At 46.8% G+C, this 20,014-nt stretch overlaps 9 protein-coding genes across 9 annotated transcripts; 4 read left to right on the forward strand and 5 right to left on the reverse strand.

Moving 5' to 3' along the window:
- Positions 1-162: 162 nt before the first annotated feature.
- On the reverse strand, positions 163-1,552 carry BDV27DRAFT_165822 (Kelch repeat protein). The gene is made up of 2 exons (XM_032074032.1): positions 1,122-1,552; positions 163-1,068 (listed from the first exon to the last, which is right to left on the reverse strand). The coding sequence occupies exons 1-2, from the start codon at positions 1,279-1,281 to the stop codon at positions 218-220; spliced, it is 1,011 nt and encodes a 336-aa protein (XP_031932358.1). The 5' UTR covers positions 1,282-1,552; the 3' UTR covers positions 163-217.
- A 266-nt stretch (positions 1,553-1,818) lies between these two features.
- On the reverse strand, positions 1,819-3,757 carry BDV27DRAFT_165824 (Zn(II)2Cys6 transcription factor domain-containing protein; the record flags this gene model as incomplete). The annotated part of the gene is made up of 2 exons (XM_032074033.1): positions 3,650-3,757; positions 1,819-3,594 (listed from the first exon to the last, which is right to left on the reverse strand). The coding sequence occupies exons 1-2, from the start codon at positions 3,743-3,745 to the stop codon at positions 1,819-1,821; spliced, it is 1,872 nt and encodes a 623-aa protein (XP_031932359.1). The 5' UTR covers positions 3,746-3,757.
- A 477-nt stretch (positions 3,758-4,234) lies between these two features.
- Positions 4,235-5,264, forward strand: BDV27DRAFT_121050 (Rho family protein). Its single transcript, XM_032065266.1, has one exon. The coding sequence runs from the start codon at positions 4,258-4,260 to the stop codon at positions 4,894-4,896; it is 639 nt and encodes a 212-aa protein (XP_031932360.1). The 5' UTR covers positions 4,235-4,257; the 3' UTR covers positions 4,897-5,264.
- A 612-nt stretch (positions 5,265-5,876) lies between these two features.
- Positions 5,877-7,125, forward strand: BDV27DRAFT_121051 (protein fmp52-2, mitochondrial). The gene is made up of 2 exons (XM_032065267.1): positions 5,877-6,529; positions 6,592-7,125. The coding sequence occupies exons 1-2, from the start codon at positions 5,977-5,979 to the stop codon at positions 6,726-6,728; spliced, it is 690 nt and encodes a 229-aa protein (XP_031932361.1). The 5' UTR covers positions 5,877-5,976; the 3' UTR covers positions 6,729-7,125.
- A 655-nt stretch (positions 7,126-7,780) lies between these two features.
- Positions 7,781-8,306, forward strand: BDV27DRAFT_14041 (uncharacterized protein). Its single transcript, XM_032069651.1, has 2 exons — positions 7,781-8,120; positions 8,177-8,306. Exon 1 carries the CDS (start codon positions 7,824-7,826, stop codon positions 8,112-8,114), a length of 291 nt encoding a protein of 96 aa, XP_031932362.1. The 5' UTR covers positions 7,781-7,823; the 3' UTR covers positions 8,115-8,120; positions 8,177-8,306.
- A 424-nt stretch (positions 8,307-8,730) lies between these two features.
- Positions 8,731-9,816, reverse strand: BDV27DRAFT_165826 (LLM class flavin-dependent oxidoreductase; the record flags this gene model as incomplete). Its single annotated transcript, XM_032074034.1, has 1 exon — positions 8,731-9,816. The coding sequence occupies one exon, from the start codon at positions 9,814-9,816 to the stop codon at positions 8,731-8,733; it is 1,086 nt and encodes a 361-aa protein (XP_031932363.1).
- A 927-nt stretch (positions 9,817-10,743) lies between these two features.
- On the reverse strand, positions 10,744-13,072 carry BDV27DRAFT_165827 (uncharacterized protein; the record flags this gene model as incomplete). Its single annotated transcript, XM_032074035.1, has 6 exons — positions 10,744-10,760; positions 10,850-11,309; positions 11,360-12,378; positions 12,431-12,685; positions 12,745-12,885; positions 12,937-13,072. The coding sequence occupies 6 exons, from the start codon at positions 13,070-13,072 to the stop codon at positions 10,744-10,746; spliced, it is 2,028 nt and encodes a 675-aa protein (XP_031932364.1).
- Positions 13,073-15,892: 2,820 nt separating this feature from the next.
- BDV27DRAFT_121054 (ribonuclease H-like domain-containing protein) lies at positions 15,893-17,401 on the reverse strand. Its single transcript, XM_032065268.1, has 2 exons — positions 17,016-17,401; positions 15,893-16,960 (listed from the first exon to the last, which is right to left on the reverse strand). Exons 1-2 carry the CDS (start codon positions 17,194-17,196, stop codon positions 16,089-16,091), a joined length of 1,053 nt encoding a protein of 350 aa, XP_031932365.1. The 5' UTR covers positions 17,197-17,401; the 3' UTR covers positions 15,893-16,088.
- Positions 17,402-17,978: 577 nt separating this feature from the next.
- BDV27DRAFT_141313 (uncharacterized protein) lies at positions 17,979-19,555 on the forward strand (the record flags this gene model as incomplete). Its single annotated transcript, XM_032069796.1, has 2 exons — positions 17,979-18,518; positions 19,055-19,555. 2 exons carry the CDS (start codon positions 17,979-17,981, stop codon positions 19,553-19,555), a joined length of 1,041 nt encoding a protein of 346 aa, XP_031932366.1.
- Between the last annotated feature and the right edge of the window lie 459 nt (positions 19,556-20,014).

Here is a 20,014-nt window from a genome sequence, read left to right on the forward strand (position 1 = left end):
GAGAACTACACTGATACAGCTTAGGTCCACATATATCTTTAGAATTCTAATATGGACCCATGTAATCTGTTAATACGTACAGCGGGATTTAGAAGACTACCAAATAGTTAAAGATTTAGCTAAAGATGGGGGAAAAGAAAGAATGTATGCTGAGAAATCTGGGAAGTAGAGTCCTATCCTGACAATTATCCGGCATCACAGAAGACTAGCTGTCGTATCAAAAGTCCAGTCGCCATACATCTCCGAGCCGGTTGTTCGACTCAGCTAGTCCACCATGGACAACAATACTATCCTCTGAAGCATTTGTAATCACATCGGCGTCAAACCATCCGCGACCTTCGGGGGCATTTTCGCCATCCGCTTGTACTTCCGTCCACTTTCCAGTCTTGATATCAAAGATCCACACGTCGGAAAGCATTTTACCTGCTCCCTGGTGTCCTAGGCTGCTAGGGTCTCGCTCACCGAACATAGTAACAAGGCTCGGCTTCCCCGCAATTTTGAGCGACAGCAAACAGCTCACACTACGCGCACCCGGACCAGAAACTCCATCCGTCGAGTATGTAATGGTGCTCCAAGTGTTGTTCTCCGGGTCATACACATCCAATGCACCGCCTTGTTCTGTCTTTCCATCAAAGCCGTTCATCCGGAAAAGCTTCCCCTCCGCATAAGCAACGGATGTGCCACCTCTTTCTGGCCCAGGGGCGGGGGCTAGCTCTCGCCATTGACGAGTGGAAATGTCAAATGCCCACAAATCACAGAGCCGGCCCTTTTCGGGGCAACCGGCGTGCAGAAAAATAGTGTCTTTGCCGTTGCTCGCGAGAGCGTGGTAACTGCGTCCCGCTGGGTATGGAGATTGAGGATCTGCGGGCTTCACCTGTAGCCAGGTGCTGGTACTTGGGTCAAACACCCAAAATGAACCGGCTTCTTCAATCGGAGCCATAGCAGTGCCGCCACGACCAGAGAAGATATATACTTTGCCATCGATCGTGGTTGAGGCAGACCCGACTCTCGGTTGTGGGCTCTCCGACGTGCTAGTGGTTGTGGATATTTTGGTATCTGAAGGTTGTTCTATAAAATATTAGCATTCCGTTGTCCTTCAATGCTAAATTATATATTCTCACTGTTGTCTAGGGTGATGCGATACACAGCCGAGTCCACCGGCTCACGAGGCCGCAGCTCCCCGCCGTATAGATACGCATTGCCTGCGACGGCCGATAGGGTTTGCGATGACCTCCGGATAGAGTCGTCCGAAAGAAGGTTGGTCCATACAGCACGAGCCATTTTTCTTTAAGTTGCGTTGCAGAGAGATGCTTGCACTACTCAAACCTGGGAGGGCTAACGAGAGTGTTTAAATACTGTTGCGTATGTCTTCCCAATCTGCATAACCTCAGGCCATGGTAACAATCCGGTAATCTCAATACCGGCGTAAATAATATCCAAGGCAGGTTAGACATATCCCCGGCGGTTCAATACTTTACTAAGTACGGTTAGACCAATCGTCACAATCGTACTGCGCAATACGGGCGTAAAAAATATCCCAAATAGGACTAGCGCCATGCGCATCTCCAAAACCTCCACATCTTGGGAAATCATAATGAGTGTTAAAGTGGATCCCGAATGAGCTAATTCACCAAGTACCTGGCTGCTAGAAATGTTCGTGGAGTTGCGCGATTTTCCGTTAGGTTACCGGTTGGCACCGATCTCGCCAGGGAGGGGTAACACAAAATATAGTGCTTGAAGCAAGTTTGTAAGGGATATAGCGGCATGTACATAACAGGTGTACTAGTCCTGATAGCATGTATTGGCTCAAGAGAAACATCAAGGTAGCGGGCCTTTCTCAATGAAATACATGCCATCTGTGTTGTACCCACACACCACCAGGTCCACCGGATGATCAATATCCAACAGTTTTAATTTCGATGTATCCTCGGCGACTGCCGGCAGAGCAAAGTTTACAACTCGACCCTGCTCCCAGTATACTGCAGCTTGAGTTATAATCCTCTTGACAAGATGCGTAGGGTAGTGGGAGTGCTCATATCCCCTCCCATGTGCCTCAAGCCGTGGCCACAGAATATCCAGAATGTAGTGAAACAGCTCATCCGAACGCCAGAGAAACACAAGTTGCAGCAATACCTCCGCTAGACTCATCGTGTAAACGTCCGACGTATTTGACACGGCAAGATTAAGACTATCAGCAATATGGTATGCGCTGTAAGCCATGTTGGCAATCGGATTTGAAGGATCGATTCCAACAACTGTAGACGTGTGGTGCGACGTGAAAGCTTGCTTGGCTTCTTCGAATGTCATTTCGCACAGTAAACAGTACAAGGCGTTCATGACATCTCGATGGTTCTGAATACGTTGGCTAGTGAGTAAATGTGAATCTTCAGGGCTCCCTTGGCTTTGTATACTGGAAATAGAGCCGTATTGTGTTTGCAACTGGCCCGGACTGAGTCGAGATCGCCACACCTTCAGGCGTTCTTTTTGCACATCCAACAGACCTAGTAGATTTGAGCCGCGGACAAAGCTATCGCGGGCTTCCACATATTCATCCGGTCCACATTCTCGTCCTAGCATTTTATTCATCATCTCATGGGCAAGAGGACCAATGTCTCTCGATGTCTCAGAGACCTGACGGATGGCTGCTACGCAACGAAACACCATCAGCTTTGTCCGGATTTCAAGTGTCTTGATAAGGATGTCATGAATGAGGTCATTTACACTCATGCCCAAAATACAGTTGAGATAGAGATGCTCAGTAACATCCGGAAGGAGATTTGGCACAAAGGAACTAGCTCCCTCCCCTTCAAGGAGGAGAGCAGGTGGCTTCGCTGGTCGGTGAGATGTGCAGAGACGGTACCACATTTGCAAGGAGTCAACACCATCTGCAGAATCGACGATATTCGTTCTGCTCTGCAAAACGAATCGGACAGCATCCCTCACGGCGATTCGAAATTGTAAATGATCGGTCGATGCATGGTGATAATAAGCCAGAAGAACGTGCGCAACAAGTAAGGCAGGTGCTTCATTTTTTATTTCATCTGCCTCCGCAGCCCGGCAGTTCCAGAACGCCAGATCGTGATATTTCTGGGCAAAACTGTGATGCAAGCCATTGACGAGTGGACTGTGAACAGATTTCCGGCTATCATTTGGTAAGATGCGATTCTGGACTCCTGAGTTGAGCATCGAGAGGTTGGATGCTGATATGCAAAGCACAGCGAATCGCAATGCCGGTGATTGCAGGGATCTGTTGATAAATTCCAGAGAAGCTGCCGGAAGGAGATGGCGCACATGGGTTTGGAAATGGTTCAAGTATCTGACCTCTATCTCATGATACGTGCTAACAGTTAGTGGTACACTAGGAGTCTCCAGTCTGCTCAGGTGATTGAGCATGCCAATCTTGATTTTAGGGTCTAGCACACGCTTCGCCGTACTCCGTTTCGAAATCGGGCTTGATCGAGTTGAGGTTGTTTGACCTGCTGGCTGCCGCTGGAACAGTGCCCCGTCCAAGTTACGGAAAGTATAGTCGATACCATAGTTACAATCCAGTGACAGCCTTTTGCAGGCCTGGCAGCTTGGCCTTGCCTCGTCGCACTGAAGAAGTTCAATTCAGAAGATGCCTGATATCGGCAGTAGGATGCTCACTGACCCGCTTTCCTCTTTTACGGCATGGTCGACAACCTGAGTGGGTACGACGAATTCTGGGTTGGTTTACATTGCTTTTTATTAAAGGTTGCATAGGCATATCTGGTCAACGTAGTAGGTCCTTTGGCTGCGACTTCAAATCGGAGACAAGATGAAACTGAACCTCCAGGTGAAGACCCGAAATTCGGGTCGAATATTGATTACTCATCCGGACTCGGAAAGGAACCAATCACAGACACCCGTACTAGGTATGAATCTTCATTGTATATTCCCCTGATCACGGTATGAATATGTCCCATCAATAGAAATGAGGCCAGAAGATTGTTCTATTTAAGCTTCGGCACACCTGCCCCACTGGTTAGTGAACATGGATTGTTTTATGATGGCTGAAGAGGTAATACTTTAGAAATATATATAATCACCTTCCGTACACCATAAACCTCACGATAAAGCCAGCGATAACTGACTCGCGTTGACTATTAGAGGCATAACAGAATCGCACGGTTTAACCTCGGCATATCGGGGTGTGAGTCATCCCGCCTGAAATTCTCCCTCAAGCGGAACCTCCTGTTTTCCAGATGAACCCCTTCAAACCGATGAAGGTACTTCGTCATGAGCAATATTACTCGCAAACTTGTGGTAGTCGGTGATACAGGCTGTGGAAAAACAAGTCTCCTTCTTGCCTTCACTCAAGGCAGCCCCGCGAGCGGCGAATTACCTACTCTGTTAGATCTTCACGAGGTTACCTCCCCGATCCCGGGGAGCCAGACCCAGCTTGCTCTTTGGGACACTGGTAATCGAGGAGAATACCGCAAGCTTCGAGATCTCTCCTGCCATCTGTGTGATGTTCTTTTGATCTGTTTCTGTATCGATTCGCCCCAATCCCTGAGAAATGTGCAGACACAATGGGCCCCAGAAGCTCAGCGTCTCTGTGGTAATAGGCCAACTGTATTAGTTGGCTGTAAAAAGGATCTGCGTTGCGAACAAAATCCGAAAGCGAGCAATGCATTCTCGCAGTTGATGACGAAGCTAGTGGGCCGTGAGAAGGATTTGCGATCTGATGAAAAGCCGAAGACGAGTGAAGCGCTTTCCCAGGTGGCAACAGAGCAGGTCACCCGCAAGCAGGCTACCAAGGTTTGTCGTCAGATCGGGGCTAGTCAATACCTCGAATGCTCAGCTACGACCTTGGAGGGAGTTCAGCAAGTATTTGAGGCCGCCGCGCGCGCCGTCACGCACTACAAGACTGGCTAGAGAATCGTCAGTACATCAACTCTATGAGGGCCAAGTGACGAGTCAAGGAACTGGAAGTCCATCAGCTTCTGTTCCTGAGATATCATTCGTCACAGTTGTGGATTATTACCCAATGTGGGTACGCAGTCCAACAATAGTCGAGTAACACAGCGGGCTGGTGGCAACTTGACATGAATCTGCAACAAGGACTTCCATTAGCGCAGGCAGACAAAAAGCTGGGATAAAAAGACCTATAATAATACGAGGTTTATTAGAGGCATTGTGGGCTACGGCGCTTAACGGCATATATTGGGTGGACGTTCCCCCTAACCGCGGTTATCTACGCATGTTTCCAATCCCAGTTCTCAATTTTCTAAAGCATCTTTAAGTACCAGAATAGGATACCACCCTTATATAAACCATGCTCGGGAATCATAATGGCCACGTAATGTCAGAATAAATAATTCAGTACGTCGCGGACTCCTGTGCTGGCATAGGAGTAATAGCAGTCCATAACAGTTGTCCACAAATGTATGCCTATAATAGGCTTGATATAAGACACCTGTGTTGATTCCATGCTCAGAAATACCGACTACGTCGCATCGATTGAGGTGCCCCTTGTCACATTTAGGATTGCCTTTAACTTCAACGGACGAACGTCGTCCTTGCATACAAGACAAGTAATCACACCTTCCGACAGAACATATCCTCCGACTTGGCAAGGGCTGAGTACCTAATACCCACCGCTTTCAGGTACTATTAATATCATAATAAATGATCTTCCATTTCTGTCCTTCATACGCTTTAGGTGAAAAATGTAGAATACATCTATCTAACATCTACTGAATAATTGTAGGAAACAAGATGCCTTTACCTCGGCATACTCCAAGCCAAGCATTGTACTTTAGTTTATGCCGAGCTAGTTATGACTGATAACATAAGCTAATCTGAATACGGGAGCTTGGCACTGATGACGTCTCGTTGGCTACCTACCTGTTTCCTCTGTCTATTTAATGTAAAGTAGCATCATCTCTCACTGCACTTCTAACAGTAGACTTTCTGTTTCAGACGGAGAGTCGTTACAGACAAACACCATTCACTATGACGACGGCAGCTGTTTTTGGCTCTACAGGGGCAGTGGGCGGCCAGATCCTCGCTACACTCCTTGCCTCAGACGCATTTTCATCCGTCAAAACTGTGTCAAGAAGATTACCGAATGCACAGTCTCCCAAGCTACAGACCCTGGAAGAAGGTGACAGCTCGAAATGGGGCGACATGATTGCCTCCCTTTCCCCAAAGCCATCAATAGTCTTCAACGCAGTCGGCACCACGAGGGCTGCAGCCGGCGGAATTGAGAATCAATGGAAGATCGACCACGACTTATGCATAGACAACGCCAGAGCAGCCAAGGCGGCAGGAGTGAAGACGTACGTGTTCATCTCCAGTGGAGGGACCAGGGGCTTTTTCTCTCGCTATGTCCCCTACTCGAAGATGAAGATTGGCGTGGAGGATACTATAAAGGAGCTCGAGTTTCAACATAGTATTGTCCTGAGGCCTGGGTTGATCCTTCAAAGGGAAAAGCCCAAAGCTGCGTTATTGGAGAACATTGTTCAGAATCTCAATAAACTTGGACAAGGTGTGCAGGACATGATAGGTATGATTAGCCTGATCGCATTTTAATCCTTTGAAGTTCTGGGTACTGATTTCAACGTGCAGGTCAGGATCAAACTGTCATTGGTAGAGCAGCTGTTGCAGCTGCTCGTATGGTGGAAGAGGGGAAGGCACCATCAAAATACTGGGTCCTTGAACAAGCTGATATTGTAAGGTTAGGCAGAGATGAGTGGAAGGAGTAACGCTTCATTGGCAAACAGGGCTTGTCGGTATATACGGGTTGCTGTTCAATTGAGATTGATAATCTGTGTTCCGACTTAACGCTTGTATCTACATTTCATAGCGTAGTTTATACATCGTCAGTTAATATAGCTATTGCTCACTGACTGTGCTGGAGCGTTCTAGGCCCTGGCAATACTCCGAGCCCAAGCCCTTTATTGCCACACTTGAATCAGAGTCGAGGCACACCAGCTACAATGAAGAGAGAAGCACCAATACCCCTTGTTCCTTATTCCCCTGACCAAATGCGAAAGTTGTGGCTGGCTGAGCCTCTCGACGGATGCAGCAAAACCGAACCTCAAAGCATCCCATCCCTTGCAGTCTTCCCAACAAAGTCCATTTGAGTGGACACTGGTTATTGCCTATAGTATATTACTTTTAACTGTCAATGGCTGAGGTGCAGCTTTTTCTTGAATTTAAGTTCGAATGTTACTCTGCCACCGTGAGCCAGAGATTACATATTGTTCAGTATCTAAGATGCTGGAAGAAAGACTACGTTTGATAGACAATGCCATTAGTCGATCGTTCCTACCCATACTCTGCGCGATTAGCGTACAACATAATAGCATTTTTCAGAAACAGACTAGTCAACAGAGTTACACCACGATCGGCTGTCTTCTACAATGATCTATCCTTGCCACTGGAGTCTAGGGAGCAACATACGAGGAATAAACGACCTATTATGAATTAGCTGAGCCTATTATGACGTTTAATAAAGTTCTGTCACTCATAACTTTTAGCAGGCCTTCGGGAACGAGTTTGGGTTCGTCCCGACCGAAAACAGCCAAGAATGTAGCTTCATCCCTTGCCTGCTGTCCTACTCACAAAACCCAACCAATGGATACGAAGGTGTGTGGTCTGTCAAGTGGAGTACAGCAGTGAAGGGCCGGTTGCGGAAATAATTATTCAGAGTACCGTTGTTCTAAAGAGAACACTATACCCTTATATAAAATGCAGCCTTCCAAGCCACCTTCGCAATTACCTGACCATTCTTGAGCTTTTCAAGTGACGTTTTCTTCAAACAGACTTCCTCACACGTCACGAACGATAAATACAATATGAAGTTTACTGCTGCCCTCGCCCTCCTCCCTCTCGCCGCCTCCGCGTGGGAAGTCACCACCGGTTACTGGAAGAGCTCCGAGACCGATGTTTGCGCAAAGACTTTCTTGCCCAAAGGCTTCCATGTCACCATTAACGAGCTCCTTCCCGGCCAGAAAGTTTTCTTTTTCTCGGATGATGAATGTGAGGATCTGGAGTTCTCTGTTCACCAGGTTGGTACCGTGAAGCTCGAGAGTCGGGTGAAGAGCTTCACGGTGCTGGACTTTGAGCAAAAGCAAGACTTGAAATGAGCCATCGTAAGGGAAATCCATTTTGTACTACGGAGATAGGCTGATCGATTGTATGATATTAGACTATTGAAGCCTTTGGAATGTGGTTAAAGCTTTCGCATAAGGTGGACGTACTGCCGCTAATGGGTCTCTTTTCTAGCATACAGGGCACCATTCATCTCCAAGTACAGTTTTATCATGCCACTCTCAAGAACCAATTCCTTCAGAGCTTGTGGGAAGTGCGAATGCAAGTTATACTGCAGAAAGAAATTTCAAGTGTCTTTGAAGACAATATTACAACGTTACGCCTCAGATGGTGAAAATCTAAGGTAGCATGTGGTAGACCTGTAACATAAAGTAAAGCTTTATCCAAGTCTATGGTCGGATAGCAAGTTAGAAAGAGTAGTCGCTACCTGGCTCGACACAAGTTTCTGTGACCTGGTTTTGCCTTTACTAGATGGGTATGTACATCTATCAGGTATTAATTCAATAAGCCGGTCTCAGTGTTGAACTCCCTGTTCAACAAAGGAATTGCATGAGCTAGAAACATATGCCACCCAGCAGAGTGTCGTTCATGCGCTTCAAAGAATAAGAGCACTACCTGTATCAGTCAGAGCTAGAGACCTCTGCGATCCAACTAAGCCGTAGATTGGGCTGCCCGTTCCTGCAGTGCCTCGCGGACTGTTGGCAGAATATATCGCCCGTAGTCGATCGCGTCGTTAAGGTTATCATATCCACGAATGGAGATCAGCTCCGCGCCCAAGTCAACATAATCCAAGATCGAGTCAACAATCGTCTGGTAAGACCCAACCAGTGCAGTCGATGCACCCCGAGCATTCGTGGCAACAACAGTGGGATACCAAAGGGCGCGATCCTGCACCTCACCACGAGCCGCAATATCCAGCAGCCGTTGAGACCCAACGTTCTGTGGCTGAGAAGGCGCGTTACCCTGGCCACCGGGTCGGTTTGCCTGAAGTGCATCTAGCGTGCGGTGCGCTTTCGCCCAGGCCAGCTCTTCTGTCTCCGCGATGATGGGTCGGAAGGTCACCCAGATGCGAGGCCGATCAGACCGGCCAGCCTTTTCGGCTGCGGCATAGATTTTCTCAATCTGCTCTTTGGTCTCCTTTAGGGGTTCTCCCCAAAGCCCAAAAATATCGGCTAGTGCACCACCAATACGATAGGCATCATCGGACGACCCACCCACGGAGACAGGGATAGTCTCCTTTGTAGGACGAACCTTGTTGGAAAACTGCTTGAACTTGTAGTATTCACCATCCCAGTCAAAGGGATCTGGCGACTCCCACGCCCGACGGAGAATTCGGATATATTCCTCCAAACGGGCATAGCGTTGTTCCTTGGTCAGGAAGTCGCCTTCCTTTGCTTGCTCGGCATCACTGCCTCCGGCAATAAAGTGAACAACTACACGACCAGAACTGAGCTGGTCCAGCGTTGCGAGTGCCTTTGCTGCCACCGTGGGGTACAATGTGTTTGGCCGAAGAGCAATAATAATCTTGAGATTCTTCGTCTTGGCAGCGATAGTGGCACCTATTGTCCAGGGGTCGAAGTACGATGAGTCGTAGGGCACCAATGTGTAGTTGAACGCATAGTCATCTAGATTTCGCGCGTAGCGCTCCAGATATTCTGGATCGATCGTTGCATTAGGAATTGGTTTGATCTCAGTAGAGGCGTTCGGAAACGTCAAACTAATGAATTCAACAGGCATTGTGATAATCTTTGATATTATTCTTTCTCGGTCTATGCAATGGCTTTCTCGGAGCTGGAGAGAGGGGGTTACTGCATTCTTTATACTAGTCTCTCATGGATATCTTACTTACGCCTTGTGGTGATGATTGGCTCCTCAATCCTATGGCGATACCGGCATTAAAATGACGCCTTAGTCTGACCTTCGCTTAATAAAATCATAATATCTCTGGCCGCTTGTATATTATCTGTTTACGTTACAGTCCGGGTGTAGTGCATGCTTTTCTTAATCGTCACGGCTAACTCTCCACATATTGTAACTAACTTTTGACCTTGATTCTAGAGAGTATGCTCGTAAATCTAGTATAACTATAAAGTTTCGTACCTTGAACCGATTTATAATCTATGAGAGTCAGACCATGCGGGGAAGATGAATATCGCTGCAAGCGTCAGATCTCTCGGAATTGCGTGATCATGGCCAATTGCCAGCAAATAGTATAACAGAACGGATAGCCGACAGGCATGCCGATAAGGTAGATAATTGCGAATGGTCGCTTGACGATTTATTAAATGCATATAAATATGGTGTCATTTCAAATTTGTCTAAAGTAAGGGGATTCGTCAGATTGGTTGGACTACAGCAAAATTGCCCCATTCTATCTATACCGTGCTTGAATTGGTTTTCATCTCACTGGAGCAACATTGTTGAGGACTACAATAGGTTATATGTGTATGTATCGAGCGTATCCTCATATTAGTCGTCTTTCTTTTGGTGTTGACCATATCAGGTTGGGTGGAAAGGCTATATATACAAATCCGAGACTATCTATACAGGCAAAGCAGAAAGTGGGTGGAAACAAGCAGGAGTCTTCAGAGAGCTTGTTCCACCGAATTTCGATCACATCATATTAAACGTAAAATTGTAACGTGTGCCAAATGAGAGGCAAATCTAGAGTGGTCGTTGGTCTGTATGCGCTTCAGGCATAAAACTTAGTGGTTAGGGCTTCCCTGCGCCGTGGAATTAGAAGCCGCAGATGAGCCAGGCACACATGTACCATTACCCCACCAAGCGCGAGCGGCAGCCGTCCAGGTAGTCGCAGGCGACTTATAGTTCTCCCAGGTGTAGAACAGGCGACAGTCAGCTGGCTCGTAGAGGAATTGGACCGGGATCTCATGGTTCTCGCGGAGATACGAGTTCTTCCAGTTAACAGTCAGGGAAGGCAGGTTGAAAGGAAGCTCCTCCACTGCGGGAGCAGAGGCATCCAGAGCCTTACGCTGCTCCAGGCTGAGCAATGGCTTTTCACCCTGCGCGGACTTCTCAGCAAGAGCCTTAGCCCCCTCGACCCATATATCAATCAAAGCGGATGAGGCGACCTGGCTGCCCTTAGATCCTCCCATTGCCTGCATAGGGCCGCTCTGTGGCCGGCCACCAAAGACCAGAGTCTTTACACCACCTAGGTGAGTCATCAACTCTGTAAAAAGCGTGCAGGTTGAGGTGCAATATCCATCCGTCACCTAGCAAGGGTTAGCCCAATACACCTTTGTATAAAAATTGAATAACATACAATAAGGATGTCCTCGGGTGCGAAAGGAGTGGCAGTTTCGTTCAGCTTGACAGGACCATATCCACGGATAGGAAGTTCCCAGGTAGATATCACATTGAAGTCGAAATTTGCGGCAATGTGGCTGAGGTTGGCCCCATTCACCTGCTGGGGTCCATAATATTCTTCCCATGACTGGAAATGGTACGTTTGATTCGGAGAAACAAGATCGTACAGAGCAATGCCCTCGGCCCCATAGTCATCCGTATCCTCCGTTAATGAAGCCAGTGCTTGTCCGATGAGGTTGACCGACTCATGGGCGCGGATACGAGAGGCTGTATACATCTCCGTCTGGGGAAAGAAAACTCGAAAGAGATCATAGCCGGAGGCAGTGTTACCACCAGGGTTTCCGGAAACGTCAATTACCAGCTTTTTCTTCCCGGCATCAACCGCCTTCTTGACAAAGTCGGTGGCGTGGTTCGCAAACGCTAATGGATCGCCTTCATACTTGTTCGTTTCGAAACTAGGCACGAAAAGTACGGCCACATCCTCAAGGTCATCCTCGAGGAAGTACCCTAAGATTGTGTTATACTCATCACGCATGGCAGGCTTTGGATACATGGCTGGTGCCTTCTTTCCAGCAGTCTCGGACCTCTTCGATAGACTGTCTTCGGTGACATCAGATGCCGACGCCGATTGCGCCAAACATACGTCTTCCCAGAGAGCACTACCATTGCCGTACTTGAAATCTTCCAGCGCAATCTGGGCAAGTGTTGGAACTTCCAGTGATGTTCCGTTGGCGAAGGTTAGATTCTGGGCTGCATAGCCAGGCCACAACCCATTATTAAATGTCCAAGTGCCCGCCAGTCCTTGTTGGGCTACGTAACGGGCGTATGAAGGAAAGAGGTGGTTATATCTCGCATCAGGGTCTTGGAAATGGTCTGATTCCGCGTACTGATTCAGGTACGACAGAGCGTCGTAGCCATTAATGGCGACAATGGGAGAAATGTTCTTGGGATCTTTTTGCAAAACCTTTGCGTCCTCTATGCGTGATGGTCAGCTGGCTTCTTAGCGGTAATCGTCCGCATTTCATACCTAATGTGTAGAGCTGGGGAAGTTGTACCCCATCAGACGATATTGATATCAAGGATACAAGGTTCTTGAAGTAAAAGACTGTGTTTGAGCACAAAATGCCACCCAAATGCCCGTCATTTGCAGAATGGAGAACCTGTAGAATAGCATTATCAAATTCGTAATGGCTAGCAAATTGGTTGTTTCTAGCTTTGGCGAGTACCTCATCCATACCTCCTAGGAGGTCTGTTGGGGAAGAGGGATATCCAGCTGGGGGGTCTAAAGTAGGAAATTGTTAGAGAGCTCGGCCTTACGGGTGACAACAGGTTGCTACTCACTTTCCAGAAGTTCAATCGTTGACTGAAACTGGATGTATTTGGTTAATTCGGAGACAAATTTCGCTCCCTTTTGCGCGTCAAAGGGCATGGACTGGATACACTCATGTGCGAGCCCTCCGTCAACCATAATAGGCTCAGTCACTAGACATTGTTAAAATGAGGCAATGCTCGCAGCACGCATAGTATTCTTACCATTTTCCTTTACAGCTTGCTGATATAACCTGCTCACTTTCGCACATGGCTCTTCCGACCGGGCCAATGCACTGGGAGCAGCAACAGCGGACAGAGCCCCAGTCAGGGCGAGGAAAAGTGGTGATTTCGAAAGCATCGCCCACAATATTTGGTTGTGATTATCTATGGTGAAGATATCCCTTCTTCATCACAGAGGCATAGCCTAGCCTTCTTATATGGTCTAGGAGCCCAGGTGTGGCTATGGTATTAATGGGGATCCAGTTGGAGCACTGCCCAAGCCAAATCACGCCTGTGGGTCGCTTGTTTAGCTGAGTATTCTTTCCATACGCATGTTTTCTCATTTGTTAACAGGAAGTACCATGGAGATGATCACTAGGCAGCATCGCCATAGCCATCGAACCCCTGTTTTACCCACATGGTGAAGCAGGGCTAACGCTCATTCAGGGTAAAGTCTATCGCCCCCGATCATTATAAACGCCACGACGAATAGAGTACAGAGGCTTGATCATTGGTAGTTGCGTGGCGCCAGGATTGACACCTGTTAGATCGTCGCAGGGCTCGTCAATTATCTTCTATGATTGGACCTATTGGCCTTGGCACATAAGCGCATTGAATGGCAGGGCCGAATAAAAGACTCATATCCTGTAGAGGCGAAGTTAGTAGCATGGGGGCCAGATTGGACAGGGCTATGATAGTCTGTTCAGTTCTCCACCATGGATAACCGCTCTTTGCGAACTAATTGGATCACCTTTTATAAAAAAGAGATTTGTTCCCACTAGTAGCTTGATTGTGTAGCTTACATAGCGCCAAGATTCAACCCCTGGATGATTACCTGATTCCGACCTTTCCCACAAAAAGTGCTTACTCAACGATCCACACCAATACGTGTCGTGTAGTAGGTACTTTTGGCATGAAAGTGTCTCTAGCGATACTAGATAAGTGTTCTAAGGGATGGGCATACAGCCAATCTAACTTGTAAGGATTCCAAGGGTCAATATTAACTGAGCGCCCCTGTGTCGCCTGCCCAGTTGCAGTTTCTTGTTCTCCTCGTGATTATATCATTTTTCCTAGATCTATAATTCAAACAATTACCATACAACTAGTTATGTGTGATTTAAATTGGAGGAGTGATCAGTCAATGTCGAAGAGTCGACAAGTTTATGTGACGCTTGAACATCATGTATGAGATAAGCGTACAAAGACCTCTCGACTTTTGGTTCTCCTGCTTGCCAGTATCTGGTTCCTCAAGGAGTATAGCGACAGAGTGTAAAAATATTAACAAATCTCTCCCGCATCGTCCAGTTCCACCAATCTCAGACCAGTGGCCAATAAGAGTTTGATAAAAGGTCGTGGTCCATGCAGGTTGAAAACACTGAAAACAATGAAAACAGGGATAGGGCCGGCCCTAGTCTGAACACATATTTCAACAGCTTGAACGCGAGAATCTGGACAAAAGGTTTACACATATCACCAACCGGGACCACACCATTTGTGAATTCTGGACAGTTTCGGGCCATCAGAGCAATGAGCCTCGCGAAAACATGTTCGTTGGAGTTAAGGACTGGTCTCCACCGTGCGACATCGGAAGGATTCCGCAAAGTATTCGATCCTTCCAAGGTATGCTAACAAGATTCTTATGCTGCAAGCCGTATAGAATCGTCCAGACTGAGGCTCAGACGTCATTCATGAGGCTCCCATCTTCCCCATCCGTTACGCCCACCTGGTCTGTGTGTTAACAACGGACATGGCCGTAAGTGTTTGCCCCTGGAGCTGCCTCATCCCTCGCTGTCCAAATCCATGATGATGATATCTCGGAACCTTTTTGGTTCCCTGAAGCCTTTCTTCTATGGTGAAATATCTATACCTTATTCAAGACGGGTCTCTGAACAAATTATGCTTCCTCACTCATTTCTTTTTCCGCCCACATGCAAAACATATCGGACACATTGCTGACCAGACAAATTGGTACGAAGTTTAGCACTATCTTCCGGAGTATCCGCATGCCTCCTACGTCTGCCTGTAGCTCTCCAAGGGTCTATTCGACCGTACAATTCCACTCTCTACTCCGATTCGTAGGGCGCATACCCCTAACGACCCGTCTTCCAAAATAACCTAGGGGGCTGACTCAAGAGCAAGAGTGGGGCTCCAACCATCTATTCGTTGCCTCTTTCTAAAACAAGATGATGCAGCGACGATCACAAATCATCGTAGCCTCCCACAGCCCTATGTGCGCTTCTGTCTCCCGGGAGCTTCCATTCCAACAATGATGCTCAGATGCTTAGCCACACTTAGTTTTAGCCCCCATCTGGCATCCACTCACTAACTCCACCTAAACCTGTGTATAGTAACCGACATAACCGTTAAGGGTCAGGTAACAAAATCCTTCTCAATTTGTAATTAGCCCCATCGTAGCGGAGGCAGAGGCAGTGCACCCTCGGATCGGAAGATTAAATCACTTTCTGGTCAGAACAACGCCCGAACATCCCTATCAAGCATTTCATTGAAGGCTTGTCTGACATCGGGCTTTGTGCTCTGAGCCCTAAGTCCGTCAACTCCGTTAATGACATCCTACTTGTGCACGGCCTTGTATGTTACTATCATAGTATTCATCAATATCCTGCTCCCCCAAAAGTGGAACGGTCTCTGATGAACTAAAAGGAGAGCAAGCCAACTGCATCCCCCTGGAGGCGTGATCCAGTAAAGAGGTGCTTGAGACGGAATTTGGATAAATTTGCGCGAACTATTATATTTCCGGTCGGACAGATGGAGCAGTCTTCAAATCTCTATCATCTTCATTATCAAAATTTACGGTTGTTGTCGTCATTCCGTCCAGGCAGACCTTTTAACAGAATGCGTGCAACATGCTAGACATGCCGTAGTCGTACAATCCAATGTGACCAAGCAGGACAATGGTAGATGTAGCTTTATGAGTACATGAGGAGAGAACATTGGAGAACTCTGTGATGAAGAAGTAGGGCGTTGCTTGGATGTCAAAACTATAAATCTACTGCCACCTGAAATAAATGATTCCACAAATGTCAAGATAGACGATATGATATAGCAATAAGTTCCCACTCGACCAACAATTCCAACATTTCCAGTATAGCATTAAACAAAACAATATGCCAATGTACCAAATTTCTATAACAGTGTTACAACCAATCTTCAACACTTTCGACCGGTACGCTATCCTCCCTTTCCTGGGGGGAGGAGCAGGAGCTTGGTACTGCTCTTACTGTAGCACTTTGCCCCGCCGCCCATTCCTTAAGTTTGTCCGGGTTGCGGACACACCAAAGCAACACTTCTCTGGTCGCAAGCGTATCTTCGACACAGTCGTGTCCGTTCCTGGATTGCTGGATATTTATCCCCAGGAAATCTCGACACAATGTCTTCAACTTCCAAGTGCGCTTGCAACCAGATCCCACCATTTCCTTGGTCACCGCATGCTTTGTAACAGTGGCGGTATCGAGGACTTTCGTGTGATTCATCCCCAAAGCACGCGTATCATTCTTAAGCGCATGCCCAACCAAGATGGTTTCGCCATCTACAAATTTGAGGATTTCCGCCCGCGCTTCCTCCCAGCCGTTCACTGTCTTGCCTTTCCTTTCCATATCCTCTAAGCGGCCTGGTGTCATTCCACTCCACGGTGTACACCAATCTGTGACAGGCCGTGTCGGAATGACACCCTTGTCGACCACTATCTCCCCGGATAGTACATCCACGGCGCAGACCTGGACTACCTCATTCTGGCCACGGCCCACCTGGACCATTTCACAATCGATAGCGACTACCGATCGCCGAGTCGGGCTGGTTTCGTGCACTTGAGAAGCATCCCAGTGGCGCATTCGAGCGACGTGTGGGTTCGTCGAATGGCACAATGCCTCCAAATCCTGGAGGATCTTTGCCTGCTCTGGCTCTAGGATGACCGACCAGGCATTATGTGGAGTCACCGGATTTGTTACTCCAGACAAAGACACCTTTTGCCATTTGCCCTTTCCCTTCTTGCGTTGGCAGTTAGATTGGCCTACATCCGTTGTTAGTTTGCTGCCGCAGATAAAGAGATATAATATGCAACGTAACTTTCTGTGGACTGTTGCCCTTCTCTCCGGAGAGTTCAACGCTCTCGTTGTCCTGTCTTCCCACATCCTTCGTATTCCATTCCCCCTTGTCGGATGGGGCTGTGAGCGAGAGTGTCCCCTTCGCATTCTTTCCGTTCGGGTGGGTGTTGGTCCCAGTCCGCGAATACTTGGATCCCGACATTATATGTATTGTATAAGGGTATATATAAGGTATGATGTATAAGTGCTAAATAATCGATAAAGGTAGTTTGTTTGATATGGAGTATAGCTCTATGCTTATATAGCTATAAGAGGGCGTTTTAAGCTGATGTGGATGTAGTGGTGCTTGGTAAAGAAAAGGAAGACCAGGCAATATGGACTGGCGAGGATAGACAGATACACCAAAGTCAGTACAGTGGTAATACTTATATCATATGTCTACGTATGTGTTATCAACGTAAATGGTAGCCTGCCGCAAGACGTTCCTGCCCGAATGAGTCATCATGTTGACGCTTAGACAAGAACGTATTTAGTCTAATTCTCTAGCCTCGTAACCGTTCTACATAACAGCTTTTACTCGAAACCGTGAGTATTGATTTGTCAATGTCGAGACTACGAGATTTGCACTATAATGGTATTCAGGTAAACGCCTCATAAAGCAACAGGCAGAGGGATCGACAAAGGCATGGTTTCAGTGACTTCATGAGGATAAGGACTCGAAACAAGTTTCGTTTCGTCATTATTATCATCATTGTGTGTCTTTCAAATGCCTTGACTATGCCAAACAGTGGTACACCAAGCCGAGACTTTCAGTGACGCTCTTACGACCTTTTTAACAAAGGCCCTAACGACGCAGTAGTTAAATGAACCGCATTCCCCACATTTCCGCAATGTACAGCCACCAACCATTGATACCAGGCTGAACAGCCTCATACCAAAGAGGCAGAAAGAGCAAAAACCCTAGAGTCGAGCTCACGCGTAGCCATGGCTTTCTTGAGGCTTTTTAAACGCCAGAAATACCACAATTGCCTCGTACAGGCAAGGCCACATCCCTTCGCTCGGGACTACTTCAAAATTGAAATGGATATTCCACGCCAAGAACAACGTGGTAAACACAAGAGGGTGTCTCTCTTGACCGTGGTTTCGGCTTGTGTTAAGCTACTCCGAGATCCTTCAAGCTCCCAGAAGCTTCCGGCTCTGAATCCAGAGCGGAAGTGTGGGAGGGTCCATTTCAGGGTGAGAGGTACGACAATTGACGAGGCCCTTGAGAATCTCAGACAATACTTGGTAGAAGTGCAGTATCACTTCCAGGGATCTTTCAAAATGCATGAGGGATTCGTTTCGATGCCGCTCAAGTGTCGCCGTACCACACACTCGCCAACCATGTTTGTGATGAGATGGTGTGAAGGTGGAAGAAATAGGTTCTTAATCTGGCCAATGATTATTGAGGTACCCAGTCTGAAAGACTCCTTGGATGGGGCCTTGAGCAAGGAAAGAATTGCAAAACTTCAACATTTCATGACCGTGGAAAACAATGAAAAGAGCTACATGGGTTAGTATTTATTCCCATTCTTTCAGAGTAATACTACTTTGATTATCAGCTTCGTTGGCATCCTCGATTCTCTCATTGTTGGTTTCATAGTGTCTATCGTTTAGATATCAATACAGCTTGTCAACGCCGTTCAATGCTAATACACATCCTCATAAATAGACACACAATGGGAAAGATTCCATTCTTTGTCGTAACCCTTTTTGATATAGTACTTTCATTCATGCTAACGACAGAAGGTATGAGATAAAACCAACCTATACACAGTTTCTTTGAACCGATACATGATTTTGGCTTTTTCTACAGGTAATATCTCTTATGGAAGTACTGCGGTACTGGTCCGATGGCAAGCGCTATGGTGTTATATGTAGACTTTGCAATGCTTTGCATGTGCTATAATGCAACTTATATGAATTTTCCCGATATATCGATATGGTTATATACCAAGTTAACGTACCTCGTCCTGTTTACCTAACACATACACTTCTAACTATTCACTACTAGCAAACAGACCGTTAGGAATTTACCTCTTATTATCCTCTATATAACCAGCTTTAGCCCAACGTACAATTTACCCAATGACACACCAATGCTAAACAAAAAATCCAACATGCAATCAACCCCAAAGATCACACATTTCTACTTCAGAATCCCCTACAATGAAGTCAATAACAGCGCTAAAATCATCTCCAGTTCCCTCAAGCAATTACTAGCAGACGATACCACCAAATGCCTGAGTACCCCATCCAAAAAGCCCGGTTCTTGGACAGTGTGTTACAGCATCACAACCTTCGAAGTGAATATCAGCAAAAGGCTTCAAGAACTGGAGCACTACCTACATGTAATGCAAACGCAGCTTGAAATGGCTACTAATCCTGCCCGGTACACATTCCCGCTTAAGTACCAATATAGGTCCAACAGGGTGGGATCTTGTCTGATGGAATGGTATGATGCGGGGCCTTCTGCTATGACTCGGAATACTCCGCCAAAGTTGTTCTATATAGTTGACTGAATGGGAGATGGTTTAGGCTTGGACACATCTTCGAGATATTTGGATGATGGGCTTCTATTTCCTCCTATTAAGCGCTGGGGTGACTCGTTTCGTTGATTATCGTGGGACTTTTTTTCCACGTCATAACATTGATTGATGCTTTGAGTTACAGGAGTTTCTGTAAGGAGGTCTGAAGTAGGGGACTTCTGTGGCTATATTGAGAGTGTATGGGACTTTATCTATGTAGCTAGCTCGAAGCTAAAAAACGAATAATAACAATAATAATAAAAATACTAATAGTAGTAGTAGTAGTAGTAGTAGTAGTAGTAGTAGTAGTACAACAGAAGAAGGAAAGGGAAAATGAGCTATTAACATGGAGAAGCTCATTATCTATGCTTCTAGAGTTGTTCTTTACGTTGCTTCGGAAGCTCGCACTCAACAGTCAGAGTGTCATGCAAGATAACCATCACTAACCAGGTG

Source organism: Aspergillus caelatus, assembly GCF_009193585.1.
Source record: "Aspergillus caelatus strain CBS 763.97 unplaced genomic scaffold BDV27scaffold_13, whole genome shotgun sequence".
NCBI classification, from domain to species: Eukaryota; Fungi; Ascomycota; class Eurotiomycetes; order Eurotiales; family Aspergillaceae; genus Aspergillus; species Aspergillus caelatus.